A 14,280-nucleotide genomic window follows, 5' to 3' on the forward strand; every position below is an offset into this window, starting at 1 on the left:
AAAAGACTACAGCAGAGCACAGATATACACAGGGAATTTAAGTAGCTAAATACATAGCCATTTAGGCGGCTACTGCAATTAACCAGGCAAGAGATGATGGTGTGAAGTGGCAATTGTTTTGTTCTATGTCTTTTACCCCAATTACAAAAGAGAGAGAGAGAAAGATGATGGTGGCTGAACCAGGGTGACAGCACAAGAGATGATGAGAAGTGGTCAAATCCATTTTCCTTCATTCAAGCATTGTTAACTAGGCTCCATTCAACTTATCACATACTCAAATTCTAAAAAATACTACTATCAATAGACTCTGCAGTGGATCTTCAATGCCTTTAGTAATACCTACATGGGAATTTCAGAACATTTAATTGTGCTCATGAGGAACCTGTACAAAGACCAAGAGTCATTCAAACAGAACACAGGGATACTACATGGTTTAAAATCAGGAAAGGTGTGCATCAGGGTTGCATCCTTTCACTATACTTATCAATCTATATGCTGAACAAATAATCTGAGAAGCTGAACTATATGAAGAAGAACGGGGCATCAGGATTGGAAGAAGACTCATTAACAACCTGTGATAGGCAGACGACACAACCTTGCTTGTGTAAAGCAAAGAGGACTTGAAGCACTTACTGATGAAGATCAAAGACTACAGCCTTTAGTATGGGATTTACACTTCAACATAAAGAAAACAGAAATCTTCACAACTGGATCAATAAGCAACATCATGATAAACAGAGGAAAGACTGAAGTTGTCAAGGATTTCATTTTACTTGGATCCACCATCAATGTCCATGGAAGCAACAGTCAAGAAATCCAAGGATGCATTGCACGGGGCAAATCTGCTGCAAAAGATCTCTTTAAAGTGTTCAAAAGCAAAGATGTTGCTTTGAGGACTAAGGTGTGCCTGACACAAGCCATGGTATTTTTAACCGCCAGATATGCATGCGAAAGCTGGACAATAAATAAGGAAGACTGAAGAACTGCTGCCTTTAAATTACGGTGTTGGCAAAGAATATGGAATATACCACGGACTACCAGAAGAATGAACAAATCTGTCTTGGAAGGAGTACAGCCAGAATGATCCTTAAAAGCAAGGACAGGAAGACCCTGTCTCGTACTCTGGACATGTTATGAGGAGGGACCAGTCCCTGGAGAAGGACTTCATGGTTGGTAAAGTGGATGGTCAGAGAAAAAGAGGAAAACCTTCAATGAGATGGCTGCAACAATGGACTCAAGCACAGCAATGAGTGTGAGGCTGGCACAGGACCGGGCAGGGTTTTGTTCTGCTGTACACAGGGTTGCTATGAGTCGGAACCAACTTGCCGGCCCCTAACAACAACATATTGCTGAGATACTTCACATAAATAAGGTGTACGGAGTTTTCTACCATTCCATCACTTTCTCCCATGAAATTTATACTAGTTTATTCCTATTCCTATTTATACTCATTTATCTTAAAATGGTGTGGGGAGGGGAAAAGGAGAAATACATTTTTTAAGTCTATATATCTTTCAAGTCAGTGATTTTTTTCCCTCCTTTTTCTCTTCCTCAATATATTTCAACAGATACCTCTTTTAAAAAGTGAAAACTAACATGTAAGTAAGCTATAAACCTTCCACATCAAGAAAAATATTGGGCATTGGTGGGATAGTCTTCTACATTTTCCCATTTCCAAATATTACCACTGACAGTCTAATAAATTTTATTTTTTTTTATACTCCTAGTTGGTAATCTTCTCTAGTTTCCTTTTCATTTCACTTCATTATTCAAACTTGCAGAGACAAATATATGCTACAACACCTCTGCTTGACATTCATAAAACAATGGAAACATTAGAAAAAAGGAATCTTGCTTCACTCTTACTTAAAAAAAAGCTTAATGGACTTTTTTTTTTGTAGCTTTCTAGTATTAGAAACTGAGTTGCAGTTTTTAGGTCATACTTTTCCTACCCTAAGTAAATATCTTTCATAGGACAGCTTGAAAATTGAGGTCTAAAAAAAAGGCATCAAATTTAAATTACAGAACTTTATCATGCAACTATTAGGCTTCATAAAGGATTTACTTCAGGAAAAGCTTGAAAAGTTCTGTGTCTCCTAAAGACCTTAAGAACTGTTCTTCGTAACTAAAAAGAAAACTCAGGATCCGTTTTTGTTTGATAAGCCTTTTATAATGATGCTATTTAAAAGCTGAAGCAATGCTTTACAACTTAAAGCTCTCAGACATACAATCTTATTTATTCCAGCATAAACTATTAAATTATATAAGAACCATCTGACCTCTAATGAATCCTAAGAATGATAAAAATATCATCTTTCAAAACCAAAAATGAAAAATTATTTACTAAAATATAAACATCCTCACAGAAATGTTAGATTTATTTATTTATTTTTTTTGAAACCATATGCAATTAGTGAGTTAACAATGGCTAAGCAAGGCAGAAAGCAGCAGCAGGTGAGGGCTCTGAATCACTAAACAGTCTTACCTTCTGATGTTTTCCATCGTTTCCATAAATCCTCAACAGTTATATGTTTATCTTCTCTGTGGAGATGGCTGTGTTTATTAGAAGCATCTTTATATTTCATATCTTCTCTGATAAACTATAGAAGAAAAAACACTAAGTTAAATATACTTTAATTATTTTAGTCTCCATTAAAAAAAATTGAAATCCAGGGTATGACTAGTTTTAGATAACAACTAGTACCTTTTTGATATTTTATACTCACATTATTATTATTCTTACATGTTTATAATAAAATTATTTTAAAAAATGACATTTTATTTAATAAAATGTCTTCTATTATTGTAATAACAGTGACAATAACAACAGCAGTAAAAGCAATTATTTAATGCTCATTATTTACCATGCATTATTCTAAGTTACAAAATACATGTCTATATATCTATATATCTGTACATACACAAACATACATACATAAGCAGTCATTTAGCTTCATGACAGTCCAAGGAAAGTATTATCATCCCCACTTTATAGATGAGAAAACAAAGGTCCAAAGAGGTTAAGTAATTTGCCCAAGATTGGGGGGGGGGGGGAACAGCAGAGCTGAGATTCAACTGAAACAATTTGATTTTGCTCAACAGTATAATAATACTGTCTCATCAGAAAACAGTGAAAGGAATGCTTCAGAACATAATTAATTTCCCAGTCTTGACTCTGACAATCTTTCAGGCCTCATCTCATAACACTTTCCCCAAATGAACTCATTACTCTAATTATATAAAACTAATAGTTTTTATAAATTGTTATTCTTTTTCTACCTTAATCTTCTCAAATATTCCGTCTTATTTCTATGCTCCCCACCTTTTAAGCTATTACTTATAACTGAAAGACATTCACAATTATGGTGCTATGAACTAAAGTACTTTACAAAATTGAAGTATATCCTCTATTAATATTACCTTAAAATATAGAGAGGAAAAAGCACTGGGATTCCTAAAAAACAACCTGCTCTATTTCACATCACTATATAAAATTCAATTGCTCCCCACTGTCTACCTAATTAAAAAGCAAACTCCTTTTTATGGCTTACATACCATTTCTCAATCTTGTCCCTGACAATCTTTTGTGCCTTATCTCTAGACACTTTTCCCATATGAACCCATTACTCCAATTATATAAAACTAATAGTTTTTTAAACTGTTATTCTTTTCTACCTTAATATTTCTAATTTTTCTTGTTTTGTTGTTGTTTTAGTTGGTATCTCTGTTGATTTTTTACTGATTCCAAAAATAAGATCATACAAAAGATTATTTCAGAAATCCACAATGCACAAAGGAAAAGTCCCCATAACCCGAAGCCCTAGGGGCCTATTTTTCTAACTTTTATATATCCCAATAATGAACACCACTTTCAGACAAAAGGCTAAATTTTGCTTTTGAGTAGAGTTGTTCTCTACTGAAACTAACAAAGAAAATTTTACTAGTTGTATAATGACATAATCTATCATGGCCACATGGTGAGGTTGACTATTCAACATTAACATGTGATCAGTAGGCTGGTGTCAGTTGGAAAACTGATACTGGTCTACGATACGTATATAAATTGCGAGTAGCAATTTGAAACCTTTACAGCAATTAGACAATGTTTTGAAAGCATAATAAGATCCAGGTATGTGATAAATGTACTCATCTTGTAGACCCTGTCCTTAACGAACTGGAAATTAAAAATCTGGTCCACCATCGACAGTCTGAAAAGCACTAATCTAGAAGGTCTATTCTAACACATATATTCTGCTATTCTCAATGCCTCTTTTTTATTTTAAGGTGGCCTGTCTCAATGTCCCAACTCCTCCTCTCCAATCCTACTGCTGCCCATCCCTCCTTCTCTTCCTGACTGACCCCTTCAGAGTAGAGATACCTGGAGCCATCACTACCACTGAGAGGCTCAAAAACTACCCCTATTTTGAAAGAGGTCTGAAAGACAGAAAGAAATTCTACACTGAAAATAATGATGATGGACAGAGAAGGGAAGAAGGCTGTCTTGGAAATGGTCCAGTCAGTTGAAACAAATGGTAACTGTTTTACTTATGTGATACCAAAAAGAAAAAAAAAATGCCGTAAGAAATTGTCTTCACAAGAACACAAAGAACCCAGAAGTAGAGTTCTGTGGGTCAGGATCAGCATGTTTTAGAAAACAAAGCTAATTTCCATATGCAGTCTAGATGTGGCATTCTAGCTACTGAACCATTTTAGAAAGGACAGATGAGTTTATCAATATATGGAAAAAAAGAAGATAGCTCAATTGGTATAAAAGAACTATGCATTCCTAAGAAAGTTGGGAGAAAAGTTAATAAATACACTGACTCATACTTTCCCTGAAATTACCATCTAAGAATTAATATACGCTTTAATTTTAAAACATGACCTAAACATATCACCAATAAAAAACACATAAAATAAAATTATAATCTGTATCTTATAGATCATCAACACTGTTATCAGAGAATATGACTAGAAAACACCATAACTAGAATTACTTTATGTTGAAACTAAGTTAGAAAATGCTTAACTGAGTCAAACAAGCTAAAAATAATCAGCTTCCATTAAGCCCTATTCCCAAATGTCCTACAGAATGAGAACATACAATTCTTACTGCTCAGACTTTCCTAAAACTTTATAGAAAATTGCCACTTTTATAGAAATCCATGAATTAAGAAATCTAAAAACAGAATCTGAAATTCTCTGAAGTAAATCTTCAAATAATCTACAGCAAATAACGTAGACTTCCCTGGTAAAAATATCCAATCATATGCAAACCTACTATAGGAAAACCTCAATTTACAATGCAAATAAAGGAATGTTCAACAAATATATGATTACTGAATATTCTTATCAAAAAGATTCAACTGTATGATTATTTTAAATAAACTCATCTGGTACCATTCAAAGAATTTGATTTATATATCTAGTTTCATGAAGTTAGTTTTTATATAATAAACTGATGTCAGTTTCTTATATCTATAACACGTATTTTGCAACTATTCTAAGTTATTTTTATGATTCTGCTTTAATAAAATCTAATAGATGTTACTATAGACACATTTTGGGGCTGTATTCAGCCCATATCCCTTCAGAACTATCCTTAAACATTAGTGGTAGGTCCCTGAATATTTGTAGTTATATCTCCCCAACCCATCACCAACTGCCACAGCTAATTGATCAGAGGATGAACACCTGACCTAGAGGAAAATAATCCAGAGCCTGTATCAGGATGAGATTCTTTCTCATAAGAAAGTAGAAGTGAGACCATGAAAAGTTGGTCACTTGGCCATGGGTCTGGATTTTTAAAATTATAAAAAACACTGGTGCTGAAGGTACCATTTTATGAGCAGCCAAGATGGGCCAACTAGTAAGTGTAACAGATGAAGCCAATACGCAGAGAGAGAAAAAATAATGAAAGCCAACAGAGGTGAGCCCAGAGAGAAAGAAACAGCACCAGAAGCTGCAGAAGTTCTTCATGACTTTCTAGTTTCAGTTCCTTAGGAGGCCTGGGCTACGAAACTCTTGTCCTGATATCCAGGATATAAATCTGTGTTTCCACTTTTATGTTTAAATACACATTTTAAATAAGAAATATATTTTAAGACCTCAATACCCAGAAGAGGTGATTTATCATCAGAGTTAAGCACTCAGGCTCTGGACAGACATACACATTCAAAATCTGATTCTACTTATATTGTGAGATATTTGCAAGCTGTTTACCTCTCATTAGCCTCACAGCTCTCATCTGTAAAAGGAGGAAAACAAAACTGCCTACCACATTTGGTTATAAAAAAGTTCACAGAAGTATTAGACAATAAAAATATTTGGGTGGCTTTTATATATTAACGTTGTTATTGCTGTTGAAGCTTAGAACATGAATAAATGTGTTTCACCCTGATTATACAGGTAAATTTAATAAAAGATTTAGGGCAATATCAGACATTTACAGAAGTAAGACTGCCCAATACTGTTAAAGTTCTGTTTCAGACATTCTGAAACAAAATACGTAACACAGACACTGAAAGGAAAGCCACAGCCTCTTCTCTAACAATGTTAGCAGACACTTTCCCAAAAGGACACCTGTCATCAAAATAACACAGTGTTCAAGGTCTGATATGTGAGTCAGTTAAAGCAGATGGGTTCTTGAAAACAATTGCAGGGTTAGCTTAGTATAATCCCTCAGAGGAAAGAATGCACAAGAAAGGTACTACTATCATTTCCATTTTTAAAGATGAGAAAGTTAAGGTTAAGGGAGGTTTAGCAATTCATTCCCATTTAATATAGCTATTTAGAAGGGGAATCAAAACTGTAAGTAAACTTTAAAGAATTATAAAGTTTATGGATGCACAGAACTCATCTATACAAATGCGCTGATTCCCAATTTCTTAGAACTGAGAACATGCTAAAGCATGAATTTCTCATGTTTCCCTCTTTCTCCTAAAATTGTTGCACTGAACAGATAGCACAGTGGTTAAGAGCATAGTACTCGGTTACCAGACTGCCCAGATATCCCAAATCTTCTACTTATTTGTTGTATAACCTTTAGTAAGTTACTTTACTTTCTGCTTCAGTCTTCTCAACTGCAAATGGTAATAAAATCCTACTTCAAAGGGTTGTAAAGTTAAGTGATTTATTTCACATGAAGTATAAAGAACAGTGTTTGGCACATTGAAAAAATTCAATTATGCCAGCTATTTTAATTTTATGGTAAATTTTTTTAAAAAATAATAAGTTAAATTTTTATCTTGATTTGTATTTCTTGAAATGACTGAAGATAGCCTGACGTACTAAAAAACACCAGTTGATAATGACTGATTTAGCAAGTAAATCTATGGACAGCAGCCACATCAAATCTTTACTGAGATGCACCACACAAGATACTGTAACTGAGGTAGAGAAAGGAGCTAGTACTAAGACGTTCTTGTTTTAATAACCTTGAACTTACCTAAAACAGATGATGACAATGAAACAAAAACACCAGTGAACAAAGGCACACATGGAACACATTTTCATGAATATAAGAAAGAAAACAAGGTAAATTATTTAACATCTGAAAAAAACTTCCTCAGATTCCAAATTCAAACATTTAAACTCTATGCTAAAGAAAACTTGGAGCTGATCTGGACAGTTCCTACATTTTAATACAAGCATGACTTTACACCTCCTACCACCGTAACTCCCTGCACTGCTGCTACAGTACCATTTCAGCCTTCAGTCTCATTCCCTGAGCTGCCGTCATCCATACACCCATCAGCCAGTTTCAGTTTACCTACGATACCTCTACCAAAACGATGCCCTTAGGATTCCATTCTCAAGATAGCTCTGATTTTAACAAGTAACAATTACTGTCAATACCATTTAAGATAGATCATAGACTTTTAGGAGCTAGTGGGAGAACTTAACCATTACTTATAACACTGTTTCAAAAGATTGATCAATTAATAGACAAACAATGAGAAGACAGAGATTCAAGCAACTAATTTACAAGGAAACTTGTGAAACACAATGTTTTTTAAGTTAAAGTCTGCCTGTATCATTTGTTCCATAGGAGCACTACATGACCTATGTCATGACTACCCTTCAAGAATATTGTTGATTTGAAGCTAAAACTCTCTAACAAAATTACCCATGATTCCACCAGTCTGTCTATTAATAATTGAAAAAAGGTACTGCACTGCCATTACACAGAAAGCCAAAATAAAGAGTCCAAAGGCCTAGACAAATGACTTACCTTCTGTGTTTTTATTTGGAAAATAAAAGGTAAAAGCTCTCAACCTCATAAAGTTATAAACTTAACAACAGAGAGCACAGCTTTACATTTATGGTGAAAATTTGCTGTTATTGGGGTTACAAGAAGCAGGTATTATAGCAAGTAGAGATATACCAAAGCCTAACTTTAGTCTAAGTATCTGACTAAAATCTATTATTAGGTTTTGGCCTCAGATTCGAGAACTCTGAACAGTCAAATGCCTACTTGAATGCCTTTCTGCCATCCATGAACTTGGGTGTGATCAATATTTGTTCAATCACGTAAGTTAACATTATACCCAATCAGCATAACATCAGTAATACACAAGGTGAGTCATTCAGAATTAATGTTAATATATGAACAGTCACTTTAAACAGCAATAAGCATTCAAAAAATAATGAATAAAAATCTCCTTCTAAGTTTTATTAACTAAAATTTAATAAGTCAGAACTTGTCATTCCAGCCAAGATGAGGTTACAGGGACCAGATTTAATAGCAACCTTAAAACAACTAAAAACCAGAAAAAATATATGAAACAATAATTTTCATAGCATTAAACATCAGGTAATGAAGGACAAGATCCCTGAGAGACAAGAAATAAAGTGTGCTCTATAGTACCTAACTAGGTCCTGGAGAGAGTTTCCAAGACAAAGTGCAAGAGCAGAGGCTGGCAGTCTCTCTGAGTCAAAGAGATGGAACTGGGAGCGTAGGGAAACCAAGGGGGCTAGAGATCACAGGACAAAGTGCCAAAAAAGAAAGTTGCACAGAGAAAGAACCCTAGATATCTAAACAGGGTTGTCTTGAGTCTTCAGCTGACTACTGATCAGCATATGCATGTGAGAAAGCTACTACAAGCCAGGGGGAAAAAATCAACCAAAAGAATTGGAGGAAACAACCCCTGATGATCAGATAGGGCAGGGAACAGTGCCTGCTCCAACCAGAGAGAGTGGAAATTCTCCTAATTCATAGGTCACTATGTAGAATACTCAGGTTTTGCCTCAATACTGGAGAATATTAACCCTATGTTAAACTGTATATTGGACATACCAAAAAACTTTACAAGCAAGAGACAAAAGAACTGAATTGTTTCCAAGTAATTTAACCCTATCCTAGAACAAAGCTGAAGAATTTTTATAGGAACAAAAAGTACCTAGCATCCAAAAAGGTAAACTTCACAATGCCTGGCATCCAATGAAAAATTACCAGACATGCTGAGATACAGGAAAATAACCCCAAAACAAAACGAAACCCACTGTTATCAAGTCAATTCTGACTTACAGTGACCCTATACGACAGAGCAGAACTGCCCCGTAAGCGTTCCAAGACTAATCTTTACGGAAGCAGATTGCCACATCTTTCTACCATGGAGCAGCTGGTGGGTTCGAACCACCAACCTTTTGGTTAGCAGCAGAGTGCTTACCCACTGAACCACCAGGGCTTGTTACAGGAAACTACAACTCAAAATTAAGAGAAAATTCTATCAATCAAAACCAACCTTAAAATGACACAGATGAGAGATTCAGTGAAAAAAGACATTAAAATAGTTATTACAATTATATTTTATATGTTCAAGGAGCCACAGGAAAGCCTGAGCATATTAAGCAAAGACATGTAAGATTATTTTAAAAAGAGGGTGGGGCTGACATGGCAGAGTAGACAGACATTTCCTGTGGTCCCTCTTACAACAAAGACCCCCCCAAAAAAGTGAATCAATTGTATATGACAATCTAGAAGCCCTGAACATCAAAGGCAAAGTTGAGGAATCAGACTCAGTGACAGGGGGAGGGAGAGATGGTTTGGAAGCAGCAAGGAGATGCCAGACCTGACCCACTGGGAGCCAGCACACTTCAGGCTGGATCAACTTCCGTACGCAGTGAGGCAAGTAGTGGCGCCCAGGAGGCGTTTTCCACATCGGGAGAAAGCCAGCGGCAGAGAGTCTACTCAGGCATCCAGAACCAGTGAAAAGCAGTGCTCAACTGGCAAAAGATAAATACTTGCGTCTGGCCTACCACGTAGATCAAAAAACATCCCCTTTGAGAAAAAAACTCTATCCCATTTACCTCCCCCCTGCTGCTCTGCACTGGGTCCCGGGCCAGTTTCAGCAATTGCCGAGTCCCCTGGGCCTGAAGTAGGACCTGTCATGCGCCCTGAGCCACTCTCCTGGCCTTAAACAAGGAATAAATTAACAAACACGGAAAAAATAATCTGCAGGCTCCCCTAAGCCAGGAACTCAGGTTAGGAACAGTTCCTCTGCCTAGACACAGGCATGAGGGATCCATGGACTTTGAATGCCTTTCACTCCTGCAGAAACCTGTGTAGGCCCATTTCAACAGGGTAAGCCCTCATTACCCCAGCACAACAGGGTATATACCTAAAGTCTAATAACTTCAACAGTTTCAGCTATATGGTGAAGAGGCAGGTTTGTGACATTTGTCACAGCTATGCCCATTAAGAAGGGTCCTCACCTACCCACATCAGGGGCCTGAGGACCGGTGGCTCCACCCACGTCACCTAGGCACCCATGAAAGGGGTCGAAGAATAAGTGGTACCCCACCCAGTCCTCACAGACAACAGCACTGGGCGCTCATATTCCGCCTGCAAAACCCACCCACTCACATGCGCTAGGGAACAGGGATATGCTTTCCTCCGAGGCACTTAAGGGCAGCAGTCAGCCCCTTGATTTACTGAGTACGTGATCCCCTGCTGCAGCCACATACCTGTGCCTACACCAATCACCCATGCCTATCTAGGACTACAGGTGAGCCTGCACCACACACTTGGTGACAGAGTACGTGGACACCTGAGCTGAATCCACACAAGAAAAGTAAACAGACTCCTGGGCTCACATACCTAGTAACAACTCTAAGCACCTGGTGACAGGATGGTAGAGCTTCAAAGGAGCCAATAATCAAACTAGCTCACACAAGCAGCCTATCTGGACATATCAAAACAAAACAAGAAGCTAGGACACAGTAAGCAAAAATAAAATAAATAAATACAATAACTTATCGATGGCTCACAGACAATAATCAATATCAAATCACATAAGAAGGCAGACCATGATGGCTTCAGCAAGCTCCTAAAATAAAGAATCAAGAAATTTTCCAGAGGAAAAGAATTTCTTGGAATTACCAGAGATAGAATACAAAAGATTAATATATAGAACTCTTCAAATATCAGGAAGGAGATCAGACAAAACGCAGAACAAGCCAAGGAACATACAGACAAAGCAATAGAGGATTTCAAGAAGGTTACTCAAGAGCATAATGACAAATTTAATAAGCTGCAAGAATCCACAGAGAGACAGCAATCAGAAATCCAGAAGATTAACAATAAAATTTTAGAATTAGAAAACTCAATACGAAGTCACAAGAACAGAATTGAGGAAACAGAAAACAGGATTAGTGAGACTGAAGATAAAGTACTTCACACCAACTTATTTGAGGAAAAATCAGATAAAAGAATTTTTAAAAATGAAGAAACCCTAAGAATTATGTGGGACTCTATCAAGAGGAATAACCTACGAGTGACTGGAGTACCAGAACAGGGAAGGATAACAGAAAATACAGAGAAAATTGTTTAAGATTTGTTGCAGGAAACTTCCCTGAAAGAATACAAGATATTTATCCAAGATGCTCAACGAACCCCATATAAGGTAGATCCCAAAAGAAAGTCACTAAGACATATTATAATCAAACTTGCCAAAACCAAAGATAAAGAGAGAATTTTAAGAGTGGCTAGGGATAAATGAAAAGCCATCTACAAAGGAGAGTTAATAAGAATAAGCTCAGACTATTCAGCAGAAACCAAGCAGGCAAGAAGGCAAGGGGATGACATATATAAAGCCTGGAAGGAAAAAAAAATGCCAGCCAAGAATTAAACATCCAGCAAAACTGTCTCTCAAATATGGTGGTAAAATTAGGGCATTTCCAGATGAATAAAACTTTAGGGAATTTATGAAAACCAAACCAAAATTACAAGAAATACTAAAGGGAATCCTTCAGTTAGAAAATCAATAATATCAGATAATAACCGAAGACTAGAACACAGGACAGAGCAACAAGCTATCAACCTAGATACGGAGGTCACAAAAATAAATCAAAGCTAAAACACTTAAAATTGAGAAAGAGAGACGTCAGTATGAAAAAGATGACAACATTAACACAAAAAAGAGGGACTAAAAAAAGTAGTCATAGATTTTTCATATAGACAGGAAGTCCAGGCAATACAAAGAAACAAAAGACTGGTTTAAACTAGAAAAACAGGTAAATATTAAGGTAACAACAAGGGAAACTAGTAATTTTACACATTAAAATAAAAAATAAGAAAAATATAAAGACTTGGCAAATACGAAATCAACAACAGTGAAAAAGATGAAAAGAAAATACATAAAGAAAAATGACTCAAGAGAAAATTAAGTGGAACAAAGAAACTGTCAACAACACACATAAAAAGACATCAAAATAACAGCACTAAATTCACACGTATAAATAATTATGCTGAATGTAAATGGACTAAATAAACCAATGAAGAGACAGAAAGTGGCAGAATGGATAAAAAAACACGATCCATCTATACACTGCCTACAAGAGACACACCTTAGACTTAAAGACACAAACTAAAACTCAGAGAATGGAAAAAAAAATATCAAGCAAACAACACTCAAAAAAGAGCAGGAGTGGCAATATTAATCTCTGACAACATACTCTTTAAAGTAAAATCCAACACAAAGGATAAGGAAGGACACTATATAACGATTAGAGGATCAATACACCAGAAGGACACAACTATAACAAATACATACACATCCAACCACAGGGCTCCAAATTACATAAAATTAACTCTAATCGCATTGAAAAGAGAGACAGACAGCTCCACAATAATAGCAGGTGACTTGAACACACCACTTTCGGTGAAGGACAGAACATCCACAAAGAAGCACAATAAAGACAGAGAAGACCTAAATGCCACAAGCAACCATCTTGATCTCATGGATGTATACCAAACACTCCACCCAACAGCAGCCAACTATACTTTCTTTTCCAACGCACATGGAACATTCTCCAGAATAGATCACATATTAGGCCATAAGGCAAGCCTTAACAGAATCCAAAGCACTGAAATATTACAAAGCATCTTTTCTGACCATAAAGCCATAAAAGCAGAAATCAATAACAGAAAAAGCGTAAAAAAATCAAACACATGGAAACTGAACAACATCTTGCTCAAAAACTACTGGGTTATAGAAGAAATTAAGAATGGAATAAAGAGATTCATACAATCAAATGAGAATCAAAACACATCCTACCAAAACCTTTGGGACACAGCAAAAGCAGTCCTCAGAGGTCAGTTCATCGCAATACATGCACACATTCAAAAAAAAGAAAGGACAAAAATCAAAACATTAACCCTACAACTTGAACAAGTAGTAGGAGAGCAGCAAAAGAAGCCCTCAAGTGCCAAAAGATAGAGATAATAAAAATTAGAGCAGAATTAAATGAAATAGAGAATGGAAAAACAACTGAAAGAGTTAACAAGACCAAAAGCTGGTTCTTTGAAAACATCAACAAAATCGATAAACCACTAGCCAAACTGACAAAAGCAAAAAGGAGATGAAGCAGATAACCCATATAAGAAAAGAGATGGGTGATACCACAACAGAACCAACTGAAATTAAAAGAACATGACAGAATACTAGGAAGAACTGTACTCTTTAACAAATTTGAAAACCTAGAGGAAATGGAAAAATTTCTAGAAACTCACTACCTACCTAAACTAACACAAAAAGAGGTAGAACAACTAAATAAACTTATAACAAAAGGAGAGATTGAAGAGGTAATTAAAAAACTCCTAACAAAAAAAAGTCTGGGCCCTGATAGCTTCACTGGAGAATTCTACCAAACTTTCAGAGAAGAGTTAACACCATTACTACTAAAGGTATTTCAGAGCACAGAAAAGGATGGAATACTCCCAAACTCATTCTATGAAGCCAGCATAACCCTGATACCAAAACCAGGTAAAGACACCAC

At 36.1% G+C, this 14,280-nt stretch overlaps 1 protein-coding gene across 3 annotated transcripts in view; it reads right to left on the minus strand.

Moving 5' to 3' along the window:
• The window catches only part of STIM2 (stromal interaction molecule 2), a 210,999-nt gene that overhangs the window by 72,384 nt on the left and 124,335 nt on the right, over positions 1 to 14,280 (minus strand). For all 3 annotated transcript variants that reach the window (XM_004375122.2, XM_004375121.3, XM_023730227.1), the window contains exon 3: positions 2,486 to 2,600. In XM_004375122.2, coding sequence (XP_004375179.1) covers positions 2,486 to 2,600 — 115 coding nt within the window. The remainder of the gene's footprint in view (positions 1 to 2,485; positions 2,601 to 14,280) is intronic.

This window comes from Trichechus manatus, unplaced genomic scaffold, assembly GCF_000243295.1.
Source record: "Trichechus manatus latirostris isolate Lorelei unplaced genomic scaffold, TriManLat1.0 scaffold00034, whole genome shotgun sequence".
Lineage (NCBI taxonomy): Eukaryota > Metazoa > Chordata > Mammalia > Sirenia > Trichechidae > Trichechus > Trichechus manatus.